General features: G+C 44.0%; 2 protein-coding genes across 4 annotated transcripts in view; one reads left to right on the forward strand and one right to left on the reverse strand.

Annotated features, from left to right (window-relative positions):
* grtp1a (growth hormone regulated TBC protein 1a) overlaps positions 1-21,477 on the reverse strand; it is a 51,107-nt gene extending 29,630 nt beyond the window's left edge. The window contains exons 1-5 of one of the 3 annotated variants that reach the window (XM_078409294.1): positions 21,278-21,467; positions 20,589-20,728; positions 11,098-11,256; positions 6,893-7,017; positions 990-1,086 (exon numbers count right to left, since the gene is read on the reverse strand). In XM_078409294.1, the coding sequence (XP_078265420.1) occupies positions 990-1,086; positions 6,893-7,017; positions 11,098-11,256; positions 20,589-20,728; positions 21,278-21,327 (571 nt within the window). In that variant the 5' untranslated portion in view covers positions 21,328-21,467. Of the gene's footprint in view, positions 1-989; positions 1,087-6,892; positions 7,018-11,097; positions 11,257-20,588; positions 20,729-20,817; positions 20,952-21,277 lie in introns of those variants that run through there. The other 2 variants (XM_078409295.1, XM_078409296.1) reach the window with 2 other exon arrangements.
* Positions 20,352-23,120, forward strand: part of mcf2la (mcf.2 cell line derived transforming sequence-like a) — a 164,551-nt gene continuing 161,782 nt past the window's right edge. Inside the window, exon 1 of the mRNA XM_078409290.1 lies at positions 20,352-20,929. Within this exon, the coding sequence (XP_078265416.1) occupies positions 20,860-20,929 (70 nt within the window). The 5' untranslated portion in view covers positions 20,352-20,859. The remainder of the gene's footprint in view (positions 20,930-23,120) is intronic.

Below are 23,120 nucleotides of genomic sequence, written 5' to 3' on the forward strand. Positions count from 1 at the left end.
GATATTAAAAAAAGATTGCCCTGCCCTATATTTTTGACTAGACCAAGTGGACCCGTTGGGCCCAAACCTCTCCTGCATTGGTGCAGCACCCTCTCCTCCCCCCATCCCCCCTCCCCCTCCCCCTAGACCAAGTGGACCCGTTGGGCCCAAACTTAGAAAAAAATATTTCCATCCTTGAAAGAAGTTGACTACCCTTCCTATGCCTTTGATTATTTTATATACATCTGATAGATGTCTACCCTCAACCTAAGATGCTCCACAAAAAATCATTCAAGTTTGTCTAACCTCTCATTGTACCCTCTAATCCATGTGGAATTCTGTACATTAGAGAGCATATTGACTGGTTGCATCACGGTCTGGTTCGGCAACTCGAACATCCAGGAACGAAGAAGATTGCAAAAAGTGGTGAACCTTGCCCAGTCCAGCACGGATACCGACCTCCCCACCATCTAAGTAATCTGCAAGAGTTGCTGTCTCAAAAAGGCAGCTAGCATCATCAGTCACCCACACCACACTCTCATTTCACTCCTGCCATCTAGAAGGCACAGGTGCCTGAAAACTATAACATCCGGGTTCATGAGCAGCTTCTTCCCTACAACTATCAGCCTATTAAACACTACAACCTCCAAATAGGCTCCAAACCATAGACTTGTGGACATTATTTTTGCATTATTATGGTCTATTTATTTGTCCGTTTGCATAACTAATGTAATATACTGTGAACTTTCTTTGTTGAGTATGGGTTTTACAGAGTACTATGTTTACATATCTGTTGTGCTTCTGCAAGTAAGAATTTCATTGTTGTTTCAGGACGTGCGACAATAAAACACTACACTTGACTTATAAACCACTTGTACACCCTCTCCAAAGCCTCCACGTCCTTCCCGTAATGGGGCCACCACAAATGCACACTATAATCCAATGCTCAAAAAGTGTGAAGTGATACTAGCACAGTAAAATATGGACGTTTGCATGAGCTACTGGCATACCTGGCGCTATCTTCATAATCAGCGAGTCCAACAACCAGAAGGATTTCTCTTCATCCTTGGTCACTATGAGCAAGTATCCAACAATAAAATTCATTCCCTAATAAAAAATAAAAAAACAATTAAACAAAAAGTTACAGTTTCTAAAAGGAAATGTTGACAAAAATAAAACCCATGAAAAGTTAAAATAGAAACTTGGTTAAGAATTAATTGTGGATAAAGGGAAGAAACAGCCTGAACCATAAGGTTCAATATGGAAATCTATATACCAAAACTCTCGTTTGTTTCTTTGTTTGTTCCTAAACTACAGCCAAAACGGAGGGGGGGGGAGAGGAGAGGGTGCTGCACCAATGCAGGTTTGGGCCCAACGGGTCCACTTGGTCTAGGGGGAGGAGGAAGGGGAGTGGGAGGAGGGGAGATGGGGAGGATGGGGGAAGGAGAGGGTGCTGCACCAATGCAGGAGAGTTTTGGGCCCAACGGGTCCACTTGGTCTAGTCAAAAATATAACTACATATGCTGGAAATCTGAAATGAATGCTGGCAACTCAGCAGTTCAGGCAGTACCTGTGAAGACAGAGCAAGATAGTCAGTAAATATTTACTGTTGAGAACACTTCTTCAACTCTGGAAAGGGAGAAAAGGTAATTTTATGGTACAGAGAATGCAGCAGGAGGGATGGATAGAACCAAGCAAGTATCTTTGATTGTGCAAGAACAAGTCAAATGGGTTAATGGGGCTGTCAGAAGATGATTATGTTCTTTTGTCTGTGTTGTGTGTCAATTATCAGATGGATGGTCAGAAATTATACTGTTACCTAGAGGTATTATCTGGATTGTTCTCATTATCCATTTCAATCCTGCACAAAATTCATTCATGCTCGTTCAAGTTTAATCTTAACTAGTGCTTGTACCAAATTCAAAACACTATCAGGGTTCAGCTCATCAATTCCAGAGGAACTGAAAATTTCTGCAGCAGCTGACAGCTTTACTCTATATTCCTCTTCCCACCCCAGCCCCTCCAACTTGGCACTTTTTGTAGTTCAAACACTAAACTATCCATCATCCAGGAGGAGGAGCCAGCGCTGCCCTCGCAGCTGCGGCTTGCCTGCAGTCCGCTGTCTTGTGTTTTTTGTTGTTTTTGTCTTAATTGTAGTTTAAATATGATGTAGTGTTTGCGGTTGTGTGTTATGGGAGTGGGGGGTGGGAACTGTAACATTGTCTCTCCCGAATGGAGACCCTGCCTTTGTTTCTGTGTCGTGTCTCCGTTCCCGCTGCGGCCTACCACCGGCCATGCACCTGGAGCTGGCGGCCTCCGGCCATGACCACCCGGGCTTTGGTTCGCAGAGCCCGCGGCCCGGACTCACCACCTGCGGCGCTGGCTGCCTTCGGAGGCTGCGGGAGCGGCTGTGACTCGTCTCTGGAGGCTTTGGCGCGGGCCGCCTGGACGTCGGAAGCCCGCAGGCCCCTGGGTGGGGGCCGACATCGGGAGCTCCGGCAGCGGCAGCGTCTTCGCCCGCCCCGAATCGCGGGGCTTGGGTCGGCCCGCCACGGACCATTCACTGTCCGGCGCGGCCTGAAATAGGCCACGGGATTTGCTCCACCCGGCGGGGGCTTCAATGCCGGGAGCCCCGACGTGGCAACTCCAACAGCCTGACCGCGGGAGAAGACGCAGGGAAGAGAAAAAGACATTCTGGCCTTCCATCACAGTGAGGAGGTGACCGGAGGAGACTCACTGTGATGGATGTTTCTTTTGTTTGGTCTTGGTTTATGATTGTATGTGTTATTGCATTTTTATTGATTATTCTTATTGGTCTTATTGTTGAACTGCGGGTAATTTTTCATTTCACTGCACATTTATGTGTATGTGACAAATAAATTGACTATTGACTATTGATTGACTATTCCCTTTACTGTAGCTTTCAATGCCAGAATATTGTTGCTGTGGAGCTGTGCATGGAATGTGCAGTAATGTTGGGTGTGAACGTACTTGCCTTCACACCATGCAATGAAGACTAGCACACCGGCATTCTCACTGCACAATGCACTACCCACCATTAACAGCACACTGATCCATGAAGAACAATCAATCCCAGATATCAGACTTTCTGCAAAAAGTCTGGACAAAAGAGGAAAGTTCCTTATAGTACAACTCCGATAAATCTAATATTTGTTTGGAAATCTCCATGGTTTGGCATTTGGTCATTTATTTAAACAATAAAAATAAACCATTTAAATGAATACAGAAGATATAAGACAAATGGTAAATGTAGGAATGAATATTAGTTACAAAGCTGCAAGACTCCAAACTACAAAAACCCAGAGTAAAACTCAGGAAGGGAATCAAGGAATATGGTTGAAGAATTCTTTCATCGTCATTTCCTTTCTCCTCTCTCTACATTTACTCCAGGGCTCTCCTTACTCAAGCGACTGATCTCATTGAGTCGAGATTATAGTCCATGTCTAATCATTTTGAGTCTATCCATATCTAAAAATTTTGTGGGTACCAATTTGTGTTCTTCTGGAGTTTTCTTATTGCAAAATCCAATCAGGCAATACTGGTCATGAAACTCCTTCTACCAGGTAAGGGAGGGGGCAATAAAGCTGTATTCTCAAAGCACATTCCAAGGCAAAAGTTTTGAGGGTCTAACTGTAGAAAAATACCCATGATTTGACAAAAAGGGCGAGAATGATTTGATAACCTGACTTAATTCATAGAATTACCTGGATTTTCTCCAAAACAGTACCATCAGGACTTCCACATTGAGTTGAGAAGGTTAAGGCTCACCCCAAAAATGAGAAACATGCAAATGGAGATTCTGTTGGAAGGACTTACTAAATATATTTTGATGATTGAAGCTTTTCTAAGGATCACAACCCTCAAAATAGTTCAGTTCCTTTATGGAGCACATTTAAGAAAGATAAGGTTGTGCATAATCATTAAACAACATTTCATTCACATCAAAACAACAGGAGGAAACTGCAAGAACACTTGTGGCTCTGGTAACTTCCTGGGCAAACAAAATTTAAACTACACTAAGCATAAGTACTGAGCATCTGATCATAATACTTAATACCTCATATTTTCCAAAACCAAACCACTCACGGTCCAGCAACTCTTGGGTTCATAGAGGTTGAAAATTAATTTGCCCAAGAGGAGACCAGAAATTCCAACTAGCATTTACACAGTGCCTTATAGTGGGCACGTCTAAAGTGAACAGAGCATAGATAAAGTGAATGCTCAGTCTTTTTCCAAGGGTTGAGGATTCTACAACTAGAGGACATAAGCTTAAGTGTGAGGGGAAAAATTTAAGAGGGACCTCAGGTGGAACTTTTTCACTGAGGGTAGTTAGAATCTGGAATGCGCTGACAGAGGCAGATACAATTTCAACCTTTAAAAACATTTGGATAGATATGGATCCAGACTTTAGACGAGAGATACAGCATGGAAACAGGCCCTTTGGCCCACCGAGTCTGCGCTGACCAGCAATCACCCTGTACACTAACACTATCCAACACACTAAGGACAAATTACAATGTTACCAAAGCCAATTAACGTACAGACCTGTACGTCTTTGGAGTGCGGGAGGAAACTGGAACACCCAGAGAAACCCACGTGGTCACAGGGAGAACGTACAAACTCCATAGTCAGGATTGAACCCAGGTCTCTGGCGCTGTAAGGCAGCAACTCTGCCGCTGGACCACTGTACTGCCCCGAAATGCAATAAGAAGGGTTTGAGGGCTTTGGGCCAAATGCAGGCCAATGGGACTAGCCCAGTATGCCAACTTGGTTGTCATGGACAAGGTGGGCTAAAAGGGCCCAGTTCCTTGCTGAATAGCTCTTTGACTCCAAGAGTTAATAGGAAACTGGGCAGTAACTTTTTAACACAAAGATTGGATAGCGTATCGAATGATATGTCAGAGGAGGTAGTTGAAGCAAGTACTATCGCATATTTATGAAATATACACATACATGGATAGGGTAGGTTTAGAATGATATGGGCCAAACACAGGCAGGTGGGACTATTGTAGATGGCACACATTTGTTGGTGTGGGCAGTTTGGGCCGAAGGGCCTATTTCCACGCTGTACGACTGTTAAGGTTTCAGAGAAAAACAAGGCGACCTATGACAATAAACAAAACAATGTGGAAAGACCATTCATCGAGTACATCTGTCAAAAAAACAGACAGAGCTAGATCCATATTTTTTTTAAAGCCAAAAGCATTAAGTCAGAGGTCAGATCAGTTGCTTAAAGTATTTAGCCATTTATAAGTGTGCACATTAACCAGTATCTCATTGTGAACTCAGAATCTAATAGATGCTATCACATCCATGTGGTGCTTCCACACTCCTCCTCCTCACATTGATCCCTGTGCCAAACACTTCTGGACATCTGGTCAGGGTTTGTGGAGACCTCCAAATCTAGGGGAGGACGGCTAACACTCCCAAAATGTCTGGTATTTCCCACCTAAATTTGGACATCTAGTACTCTTAACCAGTACTCTTCTCCACTTCTTCTGTTGGTTGAGATTTAACTGGAAATAGTAAGAGGACAGTTACCCTTCTCTAATATTCTATATACTCTGGAAAGATTTCCTCATTGATTCATTTTAAAGTTTGGTTTAGTTTAGTTTATAGATACAGTGCAGAAACAGGTCCTTCGGCCTACTGAATCCGCGCCGACCAGACTCCTCACTATCCTATGCAATAGGGGCAATTTACAATTCCTACCAAAGCCAATTAACCTACAAACCTGTATGTCTTTGGAATGTGGTAGGAAACCGGAGCTCCCAGAGAAAATCCATGTGGTCACAGGGAGAACGTACAAGCCCCGTACAGATAGCACCTGTAGTCAGGATCGAACCCGGTTCTCTGGCGCTATATCACATGATTTTAAGGATCAGACATTGTACACCACCAGGGGGCGCCGCATGATGGCTGCCTCATCTACAGTCTGTCTGTCCTTGTTATTTTTGGTAAGTTTGAAAAGTTTGTGTAAATGTTCTCTGGTTTGTTTTATGTGGGGGGTGGGGGAGGGGGGAAACCTTTTTTTCAATCTCTTACCTTGCCGGAGATGCGATTGTTTTCTGGATCGTATCTCCGGTCGCTCTGCGGTCTAACATCGTGGAGCTGGAGGCCTTGCCTGGGACTGACTTTGAGCCCCACTGCGGGGCCGTGAACTTACCATCTGAGCGTGCAATTCCTTGCCTGGATCGACGCTCCAACGCGGCCTGCGGACTTTAACATCAAAGAGCTCGCAATCTTGGGTTGACACCGGTCGGGAGCTCCAAGCTGCACGACATTTGACAAGCCCTGACCCGGGGTAGATCGTCCGGCACGGGGGAGCTGAAATCCTCCCCCCTCCCCCCCGATGCAGGAGCTTGATCGTCCTGACGAGGAAGGCCCGCCGCCGGCTACGGGAGTCATGTCAACCGAAGGTTAGAGGCCCCTGGCCGCTGGAGAACAAAGAAGGGATAGACTGAACTTTTTTTTTTCGCCTTCCATCACAGTGAGGAATGTGGAGGAGTCTCTGTGGTGGGTGTGCATGTTAAAATGTATTTTGTGTGTCCTGTTGCTTTTTATTTTTATGACTGTATGGCAAATGACATTCCTCGTAAGCTGCAAAACATACTTGGCTAATAAAGTATGATCGTGATTGATTGTGATTTTGATAAGCCAACAAATGCGCCATCGTATTTTCCTTCAAAGGATGGCATTCAGATTTTACAATCTTTCCTCACAATACGGACCCACCTCTTGTCACCATGGCACTACTTTAAAAACCTGGGTGTTTCTTTTTGGCAAGAACGTTGTAGAGAATGACCTGCACCCAGTGCAGATCACATGATTTTAAAGATCAGACATTGTACACTGATCTGGACAAAGCCCTTAAAGAAAAGATCTTGCATACCTGGCAATAACCAATTGTTTTGTTGTGATTTCCATATGCCACTAAAACATTGAAAAGTGGCTGCAGAAAGCAGGGGTTAGCAGTTCTGCGAAACTGCACATTGTCAGGAAACGTTCTGTTAATATCTGAAAATAAAAGTTATTTATTATGAGGCATTATTAACTAACAGTGATTTCACCATTTTTTCCTCTTGTACAAATCCATCTGACACTTTTTCACAGCCACACCATGGTTTTGAATTTGCATGAAAGAAAAGGTCAAAGGATCTCAGTGACTGCGCTACCCATTAAAATTCCCTCTACCTTTATTGAAAATAAAGTAAAACAATATCAAAGGATCAGGAATCTAGAGATCTACGACCGGTGGTGTTCTGTCGGGATCTGTGCTGGGACTTTGTTGCTTGTCATTTATTTAAATGATTGGACATAAATGTGGATGAGTTGGTGAATCAATTTTCAGACAACACCAAAATTGGTGAATTTGCAGAAAGTGAGGAAAGCTGTCAAATGGTACATTAGGCAGAGAAATGATAGATGGAAATGATAGATGGAGTTTAATCCGAACAAGTGTGAAATGGTGAATTCTGGGACATCGAATGCAGGGGGAAAGTATATAATTAATGGCAGGACACAATTGCACTGATATACAGATGTAAGTCTTTCGGGTAAAAGCCCCTCGTGATCTTGTACACCTCAATATGGTCACCCCTCAGCCTTCTATGCTCCAAAGAAAAATGACTCAGCATATCTAACCTTACCTAATAACACAAGCTTTAAGCCCAAGTATCATCCTGGTGAATCTTTTTTGCACTGTCCACTTAATGTCATCTTTCCTGTAGCCGGACAACCAGAACAGCACACAGTATTCCAAGTGGGGTTTCGCACAGAGAGTTCTCTCACAGCATAGGAAAACAAACCTGAAGGTCGGAGCTGCAGACAGTAGATATATATTGCAAAAAGACAGTTTTTCCAAGGGAGCAGTGGAGTGTGGTGCCAGTCTGTTCGGAAAACAGGATTGTAACTTTTTCAGGAGGAGTTTTGGGAAGTTTCCCAGAGATGGCAATGGCTACAAGATTGTGAGTCAGAAGGAAGCTAATGGAACTGACTTTTCGTTGTTACCTTTGGTGAATTCCCACCCTAGTCTGTATTGTTTTGACTCAGTCAGTTGGTGCCTCAGACTATCGTGGGGCCCCAAGCTGGACCAGCTGTGTAGGCCTCTACTGAGCTGCCGGATCATCATAGAAATACCGTCGATGAGGCTCATTCCTTGCATTCCTGGACTACATCCACTTTGTTCTATCTCTCCAGTAGCCTGATTGGCAGAAAAGTGCTTGGAACTGCCATGCACTGCTTTGTGACTATAAAATGGCTAATCAATCTCATACGGGTACTCAGTCGTGCTATGCGAGTGTAGCTGCTACTTCATCCATTCCTGCACCCGTCACTGATTGGAATATTAACCTTTAGGAATGGTGTGACTTGTTACATGCAGCTTGACATGAGTATTGATGGCTGTGTAAAGGCAATGGCTGGGGTTGTTCGTCCTTCAGCCATTGTTGCAGTCTGAAAGATGTCAGAAAAAAATGTGTTTTTTGTGAAGACCGAGCAGGCTGTGCTTGGTGATCTTGGTGAGTGGGATTTTCCTGCCGGTGGACCCACTAAGGGCTATTCTAAGGGCTATTGTACAATGGGTAACACTCTCCAAAGCCCCTCCCTTCATGCCTGATGAGCTCCATCTCCCCCTTCTGGGCGAGGAGCGGTCAGATATTACTCCAATCCCACTCAGTCTTCAGGAGAGCAGCCTCCGTCATGTTCTTTTGTTTCAACACCAGCTGTTCATGCAGCTGGTGTGAGAGGGGGACACTGAGGGCAATTTTGGTATCCAGTTGCGGTGTCAGGCACTTTCAGAAATAAAAGCCCTAGAATCCGGGCTGCAACCTTTACCTCAGTGCCCAGGATGCCTAAAATGCAGGGTGGAGTGTGTCGTGGGCCAGGGTGGGGGGGCTGAGGCCCGTACTGGGGGTAAGAAGGCCCAGAAAAATAAAACATCAAGGGCACCTTGGCCCAGAGTCTCACCCTGGGGAGCCTGCAGGCCTCGAGATTAAAAATGGACCCAAGGGGGCTGGAAGTGGGCCAGTGTGACAGAGGTAGGGGCCGCCTCTGAGATGGAGGTCTTAGTGCCCCTGGAGGCTTGCAGGAGGAAAAGTAGGGAGCACCCATCCTCTGAAGTAGAGAGCAGCCCTGAGGTACAGGAGCTTCCTGTGGGGGAGGATTACTCAGCTGTTACAGCCGTGTGCCTGAGTCATGCCCATTGCGTGGCCCTGCCGTGGAGGGACTACCAGAAGGGGTAGTTGTGGCGATGGGACCCCAGCCTGAGCCCTTTGTCCAGGCTGTGTCTGAGGGTGAAAGATGCAGTGATCCATTGGATGGGGGAACGGGGGAAATTAAGGAAAGCCCCGAGATACTAGCCCCACCCACAAAGCAAGGTGCAGATGACCTTGTGGTGGGGGAGCTCCGGGTGCTGGTTCAGGGGTGGGGGACCTGGGTGTGATTGTGGACAGGGCCCGTGAGGGTCATACCCTCTGTTTTGAGTCCGAGCTTGCCAGTGTTCAGTCCATCCTGGAGACAGAACGTTTCTTTGGACCTTGCTTCCCCAAGTCTGGAGATAGTTAAGCAAACGCGCTGTGTAGGCGTCCTGCCCATCCTTACCTCAGCAGGGGTCATATGGCCTGTCCTTTGGTCTGATGCCCAAGTTGAAGAGGGTCTTTGCCCTGCTGCCCAAGCACCACAGGAGAGCCTGGGGAGGAACCCTCGGTCACCCTCTCGGGGGTGGGATTGGGACAGTGGGACTGGCTGGCACAGCCGGACCACCTGCCGCCTGAGCGAGTTGAACATATCGGCCACTGGTGGTGTTTGTTCGGGGGGGGGGGGGGATGAACCACCATGCCTAAAGAGAGTAAAAGGCCGTCTAGGGGAGTCCAAGAGGAGGGGGACCGGTGGAGACGGCTCTGGCCTGTTGGTGGGCGGTGGAGTCACTGGTGGAAGCCCTTTGGGGCTGGAGTAAAGGTACTGGTCAGTGGAAACGGTGACAGTCGCCATGGTCAGCAGACAGCCAGGGAGGCGGCGGCATCAGTGTCGGTCACCCCGGGGAGGCAGTGAGGGTCTGCAGGAGCAATGACAGAGACTCCGGGGAGGCTATCGATCCAACTATCACTTGCCAGCTTTTGCCCCATTCCTTTCCCTCACCTCTTTCTACCATCTATCTCTCCCTTTCTCCATCAGACTGAAGAAGTGTCCCAATTCAAAATGTCACTTGTTCATTTCCCTCCACAATTGCTGCATGACTAGCTGAGTTCATTCAGCCGTTTTTTTTGCTCAAATACCACCATCTGCAGTCTCTTGTGTCTCCACTTTGTTCTATGGTACCTTCTTATGTAAACATCATGTTATTATGTCGCCGCACCTAGCCTCTCTTTTAGTTTTCACTCTAAGATGGCAACAACAGAAAAGAGAAAATGCACCATTTTTCTTCTCATTTTAGTAGACCTTGCTAAAATGCGTGGAAATAAGACGAACCACTGACACACTGGCCTTGAGATCAGAGACCCCCAAACATTCCACTTTCATGTTTCCTTTCCTTCATCTGTTCCTGTATCCTACCCTATCACATAATCCATTATCATCAACCCCCCTCCCCCTTCCCCCCACAAGACGTGCTGATGAATGCCAATTCTCTGTGTCAATAACCCATTCTCCTCCCAGCTCATTTCATTAATTCTTTGCATCTATGCGTTTGGTTCTAAAATTTTCAGTAGGTGGAAGCCAGGCAAGGGAAGGGAAGCCATAGTATTGATCTTAGCATGTGCGATGAAGTGGTCACACTGGAGATAGTATCTAGACACATTTTCCTGTCTGGACTGTATGAGATCTGTTTTTCCCCATGCCATAATGTTGTGTTCATTTTTCAGTTTACCGAGATTGCAAAACCAAGGTAATCCGACTATTCCCTAATAATCCACCAAAATAATTTACTTTGTAATTTCTACTTTCATTTTTAAAAAGTTCAGTATAAAGAGACCAATCAAAATTAATGGTGATGAGTACTTCACAATGCAACACTCCTGTGATTACAAAACACCAATTAACTTTAGGACTTCATATGAGATTACGATAGTTATTATTAGTTTAATGATATGCAACTGGTACCTGTTCGAATAGATTCAACCAGCTTTGGATCTTCCTCCATTTCCAGCAGTTTCTTGTAGTAAGTTGGATTCTTTTCCATCTGTCCTTGGGCTCCACTCATTGTCATCCAGATGAGACTACGATATTCATTTGGAATGCCTTTTCTGATATATCGTTTTACTTTTATGGGAATAAAAGTGATTAATATTTTAAACACAATATAACACTCAAGATCACCTTCACTGGTGGTCTCGACATAACTTTTGATTCTGATCAAGTAGCTTTCTCGCTTCATTTAAAACAAGTTCAGGTAATTCCTGAATTAGCCAGGATACAGTTGTTTACTATAGTCAATTTATTTACATCCAGAGCAAGTGCTGGTGGTGCCATGACACTATTATTGGACATTATTGAAAAGAGAATGTGCAAATGATTAGACATTAGTTCTGTGAGTCTTCCTCTTAGCCTCAGCATTATTGTTTTCAAACAGGCTCAGCAGAATTTTCCACAACGACAACAAAAACATTGTCTTTCTCTAGAAGTGCAAATATATCTGTATTAAACTCCATTAACCATTCTTCAGACTACCTACCCAACTTGATCAAGATCCTTCTCTAATTTTTAATAATCTTCTTCACTATCTATGATGCCACCTACTTTCGTGTCATCTGCAAATCATGTTTTGTACATTGTTATCCAAATCATTGATATAAACCACAAACAGCAAAGGGCTCAGCACTGATCCCCGAGGCATACCACTAGTCACAGGCCTGAAGTCCAAAAAAACATCTTCCACCATCACCCTCTGCTTTGTTCCATGTCGGCTAGCACTCCCTGGGCCCCATGCAATCTAACTTTCAAGAGCAGATTTAGAACCTAAAAAATTAACTGAATGAAAGCATCTAAAAGATTTTTTTCAATAATGTGACTAAATGGAAAAGCCTCTGCACCCACTTTAAGGCCCCAGGAACACTTTATTCAAGCAAGGTAATGATGTTGCTATTCAGGGTACAAGTATTTGGCAGAGAAGTGGCTTGCTTCTCTCGGGGTTCATGAACCATTTTGCATATGACAAACATCTTTATTCAGTCATATATTTTATCTCCGGATGAAAGAGCCTTTCAATTTCAATAGAAGCCCTTCATAAATCCTTTCCCTTTCTCTTTGGTCAAAAATGAATGAATACCCTGGTATGGGTGATATTATATAAATATTTTGGGAGGAAGGAGCTGCAGATCTGTTTTTTTCCAAAACAGTAGGATATATGTAAACAGGCTTTCAAACTGCTGCCTAGCTGTAGGCTCTCCATATGCCAAGTCAATTGTCACAGTCAGTTTAATTTAATTCATTTCCCCACAGTAAAATGCTCACCCACTAAGGAATATCCTCTAGATATTCAACAGAATCTCATGTAAAATGTGCATAATTTTAACGGTATTTACACTCCACAAGTGGTCTCCCATGCTATAAGCACCTTCCCAGATTTTTTTACATCATCTTTCTAACCTCTGATGTATTTATAAACATTAAATTTTTGATAATCCGGCATCTGATTGTTCAAAAATCCTGATGTTTAGGCATTTGTCTCAATTTATTTGCCTCTGTATTCCACAATTCTAGGAATTGTTAGTCAATTGTTGGGCAAAATAGAGGGTACAAATTACATCAGGAGATACAATCGGCATGTAAGAAAAGCAATATTAGTCGTCATGAGGGATTTCAATATGCAAGTCGAATGGGAAAATCAGGTTGGTACTGGACCCCAGGAGTGGTAATTTATAGAGTGTCTATGAGGTGGCTTCTTAGAACAACTTGTAGTTGAGCCTACCATGTCAAGGAAATACCCGATTTGATTAGGGAACTTATGGTAAAGGAACCACTAGGAGGAAGTGACCATAATATGATAAAATTCAACCTTCAAGTTGAGAGGGAGATGATGAAATCAGATGTGTCGGTATTACTGTTGAGTAAAGGTGACTACAGAGGCTTGAGGGAAGAGCTGGCTAAAGTTGATTGGTATTAAAAGGGACTTGAGCTGCAATGATGGTGGAACAGCAATGACAGAAATTTCTAGGAATTATTCAGATGCAGGAACTTTTCATTCCAAAGAAAAAGAAAGGTTCTATGGGGAGAATGATGCAACGGTGGCTGCAAAGGAAAGTCAAAGACACCAAAAAACTAAAAAAAAGGCATATAACATTGCAAAAATTAGTGGGATTGGGAAGATTAAAAAAACAACAACAGGTAACTAAAAAGGCGATCTGGGGAGAAAATACGAAATGTTAAAGTAAGCTATCGAATAATATAAAAGAGAAAAGCAAAGTTTTCTTCAGGCATAGAAAGAGTAAGAAAGAGGCAAGAGTGGACATTGGACTGCTGGGAAATAATGCTGGAGAAGTAAAAGTGTGGAATAAAGAAATGGCTGATGAATTGAATACAGTGCCCTCCATATTGTTTGGGACAAAGACCCATCATTTATTTATTTGCCTCTGTATTCCACTATTTGAGATTTGTAATAGAAAAAAAAATCACATGTGGTTAAAGTGCACATTGCCAGATTTTATTAAAGGCAATTTTTATACATTTTGGTTTCACTATGTAGAAATTACAGCTGTGTTTAAAATTTATATTATATGGTTGTTTACTTCCTGTTGTGAGGCAAATGGAAATTCCAATTTACTTAAACTTTATTTAAGCTTTAAGCAACTCATTTCTGTAATACATATCTTCAAAGCGTCTGGAAATTATCGCTGATTTCGCAGGCCTCGCCTGGCCGAGTCCCGCACATGCGCACACTTCATTCTCCCCTCCTATTTATAAGTTGAGACGGTCAGGAGGTTTAGTATGTCTTGATGACCGTCGCAGCACTGGAGCATCAGGAGATAATGGTGTTTCAATAGCAGGTGGTACATATATTGCTTGGTCATCAACTTCACTCATATTGTTATTTACATTATCAATTTTAGAATTACTTATAGAAGCTTTCATTGGGGATGATGGGAGTGTTGAAGGAAGTTCTCGATTAATATTATCAAGGAGTGATGGAGCTGATGGACATGGTGCAAGGTCATGAAGTGAGACAGTTGACGGACGTCCATCCTGATACTTGATAGTTGCATAAGAAGGGTTGACATCAGTCAGTTCAACTTCATCAACAAAGGGCTCATTCTTATTTGATCGGACATATCGACGAAGCAACACAGGTCCAGGGCTAGTCAACCATGATGGCAGAGAAGTACCACTAGAAGAACGCCGTTTGAAGTTAAAGAACCGCTCATGGGGAGTAGTATTGGTAGCGGTTGACAGTAGAGATCTGATGGAGTGTAATGCATCTGGTAGAACACATTCCCACTGCTGATCTGGTATGTCATTTGACTTTAAAGCCAGTTTCACTGCTTTCCAAAAGATTTTGTTATACCTCTCAACCTGACCATTTCCAATAGGATGATATGGTGTTGTTTTACTTGTTGCAATTCCTCTATTAGAAAGGTAGTCCTTTAAATCTTTTGACATGAATGAGGTGCCCCTATCAGAATGTATGTAACTTGGAAATCCACAGAATGAAAAGTTGATCTAAACATTTGATAACCGTAGCAGCTGACATATTTGGACAAGGAAAGGCAAATGGAAACCTCGAATATTCATCAACTATGGTAAGTATATAAACATTTTGAGAGGAGGCTGGTAAAGGCCCTTTGAATTCAATACTCAAACGTTCCATAGGTTGAGTAGCTTTGATCAATCTTCCTTCTTCAGGACGGAAAAACCTTGGTTTTAATTCAGCACAGATTCTACATGAAGCACACGTCATCTTCACATCTTCTGTAAAGGTAAGTTTTTGAACGAACATAGTGTAACATACAAGTGACTCCAGGATGACACAGCCCATTGTGAAGATCAGTGAGTGCAGAAGAATGAACAGAGGCACAAAATGCTCGAGTTAATGCATCCGGAGCAACATTATCCTTACCAGGGCGGTACTCAATTGAATAACTATATGCAGATCAATCCTCCATTCATGAATTTTACTGTTTTTAATCTTCGTTCGCTTCCGATTATCTAGCATAAAAGCAACTGAACGCTGATCTGTTATCAAAGTGAAGTGCTGGCGAGCAAGGAAATGACTCCATTTTCTCACTGCTTCAATAATTGCTCTAGCTTCCTTTTCGACGGGTGGGTAATGCAATTCACTACCTTAGAGAGTACGAGACATGAAAGCCACTGGTCGTCCTCCTTGATTTAATGTTGCGGATACTGCTAAATCAGAGGCATCACATTCAACAACAAAGGGGAGATCCTCATCGATGGCGTGTAATGTCGCAGATTCTAATTGTTTCTTTAAAGAAGTAAAGGCACCAATTGCTGTAGAGTCAAGGGGGAAAGATTTTGCTCTAATCAAAGGGTGAATTTTGTCAGAGAAATTTGGTATCCATTTAGCATAATATGCAAACATGCCAAGAACTCTCCGTAGAGAGTTTAATGTAGCTGGAACAGGTATCTCTTGGAGTGGGCGGAGTCTTTATGGATCAGGCTTGATTATATCATTTCCAACCCAATAACCAAGAATATTAATTGACGACACTGATATTATTGACTTAGCCTCATTTAATGTTAGATTTTTAGAATATACAACTTCTAAAAACCGTTGTACATTTTTGACATGTTCAGCTTGGTCTTTTCCTGCAATAGTTATATTATCAAGATAAGGGAAAGTATCTTTAAGGTTTTCCTGTTTAACAAGTTTGTCCATCTCTCTCTGAAAAACTGCCACACCATTAGTTACACCAAAAGGAACTCTGCAGTAGTGGTATAATTTTCCATTTGCTTCAAACGCGGTGTATGTCTTTTCTGATTCTTTCAAAGGAATTTGGTAGTAAGCACTTTTTAGGTCAAAAGTAGAGAATACCTTAGCTAATGTATTGATAATATCTTCTATACGAGGTAATGAATATGCATCAAGCTCCGTGAACTGGTTTATAGTTTGAGAGTAATCAATGCAGAGTCTCTTTCTATGTCTCTCCAAGGGGTCCTTAACCACGACAACTTGTGCCCTCCAAGGGGAAGAGCTGGACTCTATGATACCTTCTCATAAAAGATTAGTTACTTCTGTGTTGATAAAGTTTTTGTCATCCTTACTAAAATGTCTTGATTTTGTAGCAATTGGTTTGCACTTAGAGGATAAATTAGTGAATAATGAAGGACATTCAACAGATGCAGCAGAAAAACACACAACACTGGTGGCTTTGACAATACAAGATCAGGCATAGCTCCTTCATACATTATTTGAAGTGATCTGTGCTGTTTCTGAAAACCCTGACCTAGAATTACATCGCTACACAAATTTTCCAAAATACCAAGACATACAGATTTATAACTAGTTTTGTTCAGAATAAAGTCTACAATATAAGATCCAATAATTTGAGTATTGAGAGATGTCAGAGCCATTGAGATTTCTCTATTTGAAGGAATTATAGTTAGATTTAGTCGAGACACAACTTGTTCACATAAAACTTTCTGAACTGCCAGAATCAAGTAGTACATTAAGTGTATGACCATTGATGGATACCGTTGTAGCTGCGTGAGACAAGCTCTGAGGAAATGCAGCTGTAATTGCACATCGAGAAGGCATAAACATGGCAGCAATCACACTTTTAGTAGTTGCTTTGGACTTGCATACTCTAGAATAATGTCCCTTCTTGCCACAACTATTACAAGTTGCCTCTCGAGCAGGACATATCTCTCTATTATGAATATTACCCCCTCAAACGTAACACTTCCTTTTTGGATAAGTATATGCTGCAGCAAGGGCACATTTATCAGTAGGGATTGTTTCAGCTTGCTCCATGTTAGTACTTGGGTGAGATTCTTTTGTAGCAGTTGCAGCAGAATACACATTAGATGAGCCATAAGCATCTGAATTTCTCTGAGCCAAGTCTAATGAGTAAGCTTGATTGTAAGCTGACTGTAAATCCAAGGTTTTGTTTTCTAATAGTCTGTCGTATTAAAGGCGATGCCAAACCATTGATAAACGAGTCTCGAATAAGTTCCTGTCGATATTGATCAGCTGTAACAGCTTTGAAGGCACAGTCTTTGAAGTTCTTGTAAAAACTCATCAAGTGACTCACCAGGTTTTTGTTTACAAGTAGCAAGGAGGTGTCGAGCAAATATTACATTGGGTGTCTTAACGAAGAGTCTGCTTAGTACATCAATAGCAGAATCATAAGTTGTACATTCCTCTATGTAATCATATACATCATAAGAGACAGAGCTTATTAATGTCTTGAATTTGTCTGGTGCATTGTCGCCACACTCATCAAAGAAGTTATTTAGTGTCAGTGCTTCCATTCCTTTGCTGCAGTAGGTGAGTTGGGATCCAGATCCAAGCGTTGTGATTTCAATAGTTTCTCCATCTCGATGTCACATTGCTTAACTTCTGAGATTGAGTTGCTTAAATTGTTGTGAGGCAAATGAAAATTCCAATTTACTTAAACTTTATTTAAGCTTTAAGCAACACATTTCTGTAATACATATCTTCAAAGCGTCTGGAAATTATCACTGATTCTGCAGGCCTCGCCCGCCCGAGAGTCCCACACATGCGCACACTTCACTTCCTATATTGCAATACTTCAAAAAAGTGCCAAAGCATCTTGTGATGTATTGGATATTTTTTAACTAAAAACACAAATGAGAGACTCTTTTTCTGAGAAGATGCCAATGTTTTGCCCTCCTTTACCTAACTAGAGCCTAAGCACACAAAGCCCATGTCATATGGTTAGAATTTGAATGGTTCAATCTCAGTATCCTACTCAATGTAGAAGAGGAGCCAAGTAATGCAAGAGACAACCTTGGTTCCAGGGTTGCATGGAGCCATACTGCTTTGAACCAAAAAGGATTAAGTCCTAGTAGATATTAGCGAGTAGTCTGGTGGTGGAGGAATGCTTATGAGATGATATTTGGGTTTACCATTTTATTGCCTTCGGTTGGAAACGAGCAACAATTCTTCCATGTAAAGCACCAATTATTTAAAAGAAAACAATTTTTCAAATACAGAATGGTTATCTAGATTTGTATTAGCACACAATCTGTAAATAGATGTATAGTTCTTACTTCAATCTGAAAAACTAGGTAACTAATATTCAAACTTTGCATTCATCAATAAATGGTACAACAGATGTACAAAATCATTTTTTTTAAATTGCCAATCCAATAACCATAATTCCACAGGATAGGCTTTAACACAATGCAAAACAATGGTATTAAAAAGGGCAAGTTTTATTTACAAAAACACAGTGAGAATTGCAGATACAATGAATAAAAATTCATTTGGTGCACTTAACAATGAAAACCCCCACCTTGCTTCACAGTGGTGCAACTGGTAGAGCTGCCCCCTCACAGCGCCAGAGACCCAAGTTTGATCTTGTCTTTGGTTGCTGTCTGTGTGGAGTTTGCATGTTCTCCCTGTAACTGTGTGAATTTGCTACAGGTGCTCAGGTTTCTTCCCACAACCCAAAGATAGACTCAGAGAGTCATTCAGCGTTGTCAGCCAACTTGTCCACACCAACCAACATGTCTACACTCGTCCCACCTACCTGCATTTGGCCCATACTGCACTAAACCTATTCTATCCATGTACTTGTCTAAATGCGTCTTAAACATTGCAATAGTATCTACCTCACCTACCTCCTCCGGAAGCTCGTTCTATACACCCACCAGCTTTTCTGTGGAAAAGTTACCCCTCAGGTTCTTTAAATGTGGCCTCACCAATCTCTTATATAACTGCTACATGACCTTCCAATTTCTATACTCAATACTCTGACTGATGAAGGCCAATCTGCCAAAAGCCTATTTGACCACCCAATCTACCTGTGGTGCCACTTTCAACAAATTAATTACCTGGACTTCTATATCCCTCTGCTCTACAACAGTCCCAAAGCCCTACCAGTCAATGTGTAAGTCCCGCCCATGTTAGTCTTCCCAAAATACAACACCGCACATTTCTCAGTATAAAATTCCATCAACCATCCCTCAGCCCACCTGTCTAACCGATCAATAACCTGCTGCAATTTCGACCATCATCTTCACTGTCAACAATACCACCCACTTTAGTATCATCTGCAAACTTGCTAATCATGTCATTTGGTTCTCATCCAAATCATTGATATAGATGACAAAGAACAATGGGACCAGCACCAAACCTAGAGGCACACCACTAGTCACAGGCCTCTAGTCTGAAAAATAACCTTTCACCATCATTCTGCTTCCTTCCATGAAGCCAATTTTCTATCCATTCAGCTCTCTGTCCTTGGATTCCGTGGAATCTCACCCATGTGCGGGTTTATAGCTCAATTGGCCCCTGTAAATTGCCCCTAGTGCATAGGGACTGAACCCAAAAGAGGGATCCCATAGAACTAGTGTGAATGGGTGATCAATGGTCAGTGTGGAGTAGGTGGGCCAAAGGGCTATATCTGTTAATAATTCAATAATATATCCATGCTATATCTTTTAATAATTCAATAAAAAACAAATAAAAGTTGACCAAGCAGAATAGCACCGTTTATTCATTTCAATTAATCCAGCTGATCCTTAAATTTTATATTACTGAATATCCATGCGATAGAAACACACTCCTTAAACGTATCTCCAGTGCACATTCCAAAACGTACTCTTTGATCACACTACCCATAAGTCTATTCATCGTATAGTTACACTTAATTCAGTTCCAATTGCTACAAAAATAAATCTTCTAATACAATTTAAAATGTGTGTCTTTCCACATCAACAAATCAGCAACATGCATAATAATATATTCCCTTATTTGTCCCACACCACATGGGACAGTAACTACCTACTCTTTGTGAGTTACACACCTAACCAATCAAGAACCCCTCCACACATTACTCCCGTCGGGAAAGCAAGGGGGAAAAAAGTATTGTGTGGATCGTACAATCAACTTTAACAACTTTTTAGGTTCAACACTCAATACCCACAGTGGCACAGCATTTCCAGGGAGATAGGCTCTGGCATCAAGATGATAAACACAAAAAGCTGGAGTAACTCAGCGGGACAGGCAGCATCTCTGGAGAGAAGCAATGGGAGACGTTTCGGGTCGAGACACTTCTTCAGGCGCTGCCTGTCCCGCTAAGTTACTCCAGCTTTTTGTGTCTATCTTCGGTTTAAACCAACATCTGCAGTTCCTTCTTACACATTTCGTCTGGCATCATGATAATTGGATGTACGGGGGAGGGGCGCAGTGAGAGGAAAGACAGGTCCTAACCGTCGGAGCAAAGGAAGCTGAAACGCCATTCCTATCAGAGAACAAGTGGGAGACGGACAAAAACTGGCATCTTAGGAAAATCGTTGGCACTGCGGGCAGGGAAGGGAGATTGCAGGTTGGGGCAGTGGGACAAATACGAAAATGAAGTAGGGTCAAGTTGGGGCAGTGCAGGACTGCCCGCGGCCCCGGCCGGGCAACGAGGGCGTCAGTTTCTGGCCCGACCCGGCCCGTGACTCACCTTTCAGGCTCCGTTGCAGTCTGTTGCCCTGCACTAGTTTGCGCCATTTGATCGCCCGACGGCTCAGCACTGCCTGGTAATCCGACACCAGCTCCTTTGCATCGATGCCCGCCGGCCGCTCGAACCCGTATTCGTCGACCCTGGAAAGAAAAGCGGCTGCTTAGACCCGACCTCCAATCGCTCTCACGGCGCCCGATCACAACGACGCGAATCCCGGCCCAGCGAGTACCTGGCCACCCGCTCCTCATCGGAACCGCAGTCTGGTACTTCCATGATCGTAGCCGACCTGTTCCCGCAGTGGCAGGCCCGAGGAGGAGCCGGAGCCGCCGCCGCAGCCGCAGGTAGCGAGTCAGCCGGCTCGGCGCACACCCCGCCCACTAAAGCCTGCCATTACCCCCCGCCCTCCCCACCTGACAAATGCCCCGCCCGTATTACCTGACAATCACCCCGCCCACTACAAATACGACACAAATAGACTTAAAACACTGGAGTAGCTCAGCGGGAATAGGCAGCATCTCTGGAGAGCAGGAATGGGCGACGTTTCGGGTCCAGACCGACTCCTTTTCTCCACAGATGTTGCCAGCCCCGCTGAGTTGCTCCAGCATTTTGTGTCTATCTTCGGTGTAAACCAGCATCAAGCTCCTTCCTACACAACTAAAACTATCTGGTATAGACGAAGGTCGTTTAACCTGTTCCTTTTTCCAGAGATGCCACCTGACTTGCAGAGTGTTTCCAACATTTTCTGTTTTTAATTTAGGTTTTCAGCATTTGCGGGGTTTTTTTCTATTGCTTTTCAACCTAACACCAAATAACAGCAATGCGGTAGCTGGCCGTGGACGTGGCCGGGGCCCAACCGCACCTCGCACAGGCCTCGTCGCTCACCGCACGTGCCGGCCTCGGCCGGTCACCCGCCCTCGCATAACCGTCAATGGCCGCCACACCCGGCCCTGCCCCGCCCCGCCACGCCCCGCCCCGCCACGCCACGCCCCGCCCCTGGCTGGCTGGCTGGCTGTCAGGCAACAGGGCGGCACTGTCATACTGAACTGGTTAATGGTGGGAGATTTGCAAGGGGAGGTTTGTTAAAGTCACACTGATCGGAGACAGCGGAAGATGCCTGGGGATGACGGGCTGACTGGCGGGATGTCGGTAGATGGAGTTGGCGAAGATAGGGGCTGGGACATGGGATGGAGAACTGGAGCAGAGATTTAAAATGAACACATGGCCTGGTATAATTTGTTTGTTAAGAAGAACAGCACCTTAATTGGGTAGTCTATGGCCCAATGATATTACCTCCTGTGTTCTGTCTTTCTCCTTATGATTCACATTCAGTGTGGATTGGTGGATTCAGGCTGGAGATGTGAAGGTCGGCATTGGTAGCCTGGGCCTGGGACCAGCCTGTGAGATAGCGAGGGATTGCGGTGGTGGCACAATCCTGTGAGTGACCAGGAATGTGGGGAGCATTGGTGCTGTTTTCATCTGGCGATTATATTGTGGTTCATGGCTACATGGTGGTTGGGCTGACAGCATGATCCTTTGAGGGGTGAAAGAGAGTTGGTGGGGTCCCCAGTCAGGAGATGGGTAAGCTTGCAATCCTTAGTGGAGGTCAGGTAGAAGAAAACGAATGGATGTGGCAAAGGATAAAGTGAAGTTGAGGTCCTTTGCAAGTCTGGGTGAGCAAGGCCCTGAACTGCAGGAGAGACTGAGTGAGAGCGAGAAGTTACCAGCAAATGCAGTGCACGGAGGGAGAAATGTGAAAAGTGGAAGATGAGGAGTAGGTACTCAAGATCCTAGTTTGGCCTGAACTGGGAGGCCTGGAAATGGAGCTGGAAACCACGTGGCACAAGAACTGAGAAAATGCACGTTGCTGGAATAGAGTCCGAGCCAGAACATGGTCGGAGAGCAGCAGGAATCGCTGAGGGGGAGCTGTGAAAGAGCATCTCACAAAACTCATGTTGGAACCTCTTCAAAGTGGGTATTCCTTGAGGAGATTTTGCAGTGGAGCAGTAAAATGTAGATGCAAGGAACTGTAGATGTTGGTTTACCATAAAGTACACAAATTTACTGGAGTAGGTCAGCAGGTCAGATAGCAGGAAGGGTGGTGGGGAGGGGGAGGGGAAGGGTGGAGGGGAAGGGCGGGGGGATAGGGGGAGGAGAAGGGTGGTGGAGAGGGGGAAGGCGGGGGAGGGGAAGGGCAGTGGGGAGGGAGGAGAGGGGGAAGGGGAGGAGGGGAGGGAAAGGGTGGTGGGGAGGGGGAGGGAGCTGAGGGGAGGGAGGAGGAGGGAGAGGGGCAGGAGAGGTTTGGGCCCAACGGGTCCACTTGGTCTAGTCCTTCCTAAAATGTGATGCACAGAATTATTCACATTACTAAAGTTAGATTCAACCCAGAGTCATAGGATCATGCTCCATGGAATCAGGCTCTTCAGCCCAATTCGTCCAGCTGAATTAGAAGTCTATCTAAGCGAATCCCATTTGCTTAAATTTGACCCATATCCCTCTAAACCATTCCTATCCATGTACCTGTCCAAATCTCTT

This window comes from Rhinoraja longicauda, chromosome 12 (assembly GCF_053455715.1).
Source record: "Rhinoraja longicauda isolate Sanriku21f chromosome 12, sRhiLon1.1, whole genome shotgun sequence".
Lineage (NCBI taxonomy): Eukaryota > Metazoa > Chordata > Chondrichthyes > Rajiformes > Arhynchobatidae > Rhinoraja > Rhinoraja longicauda.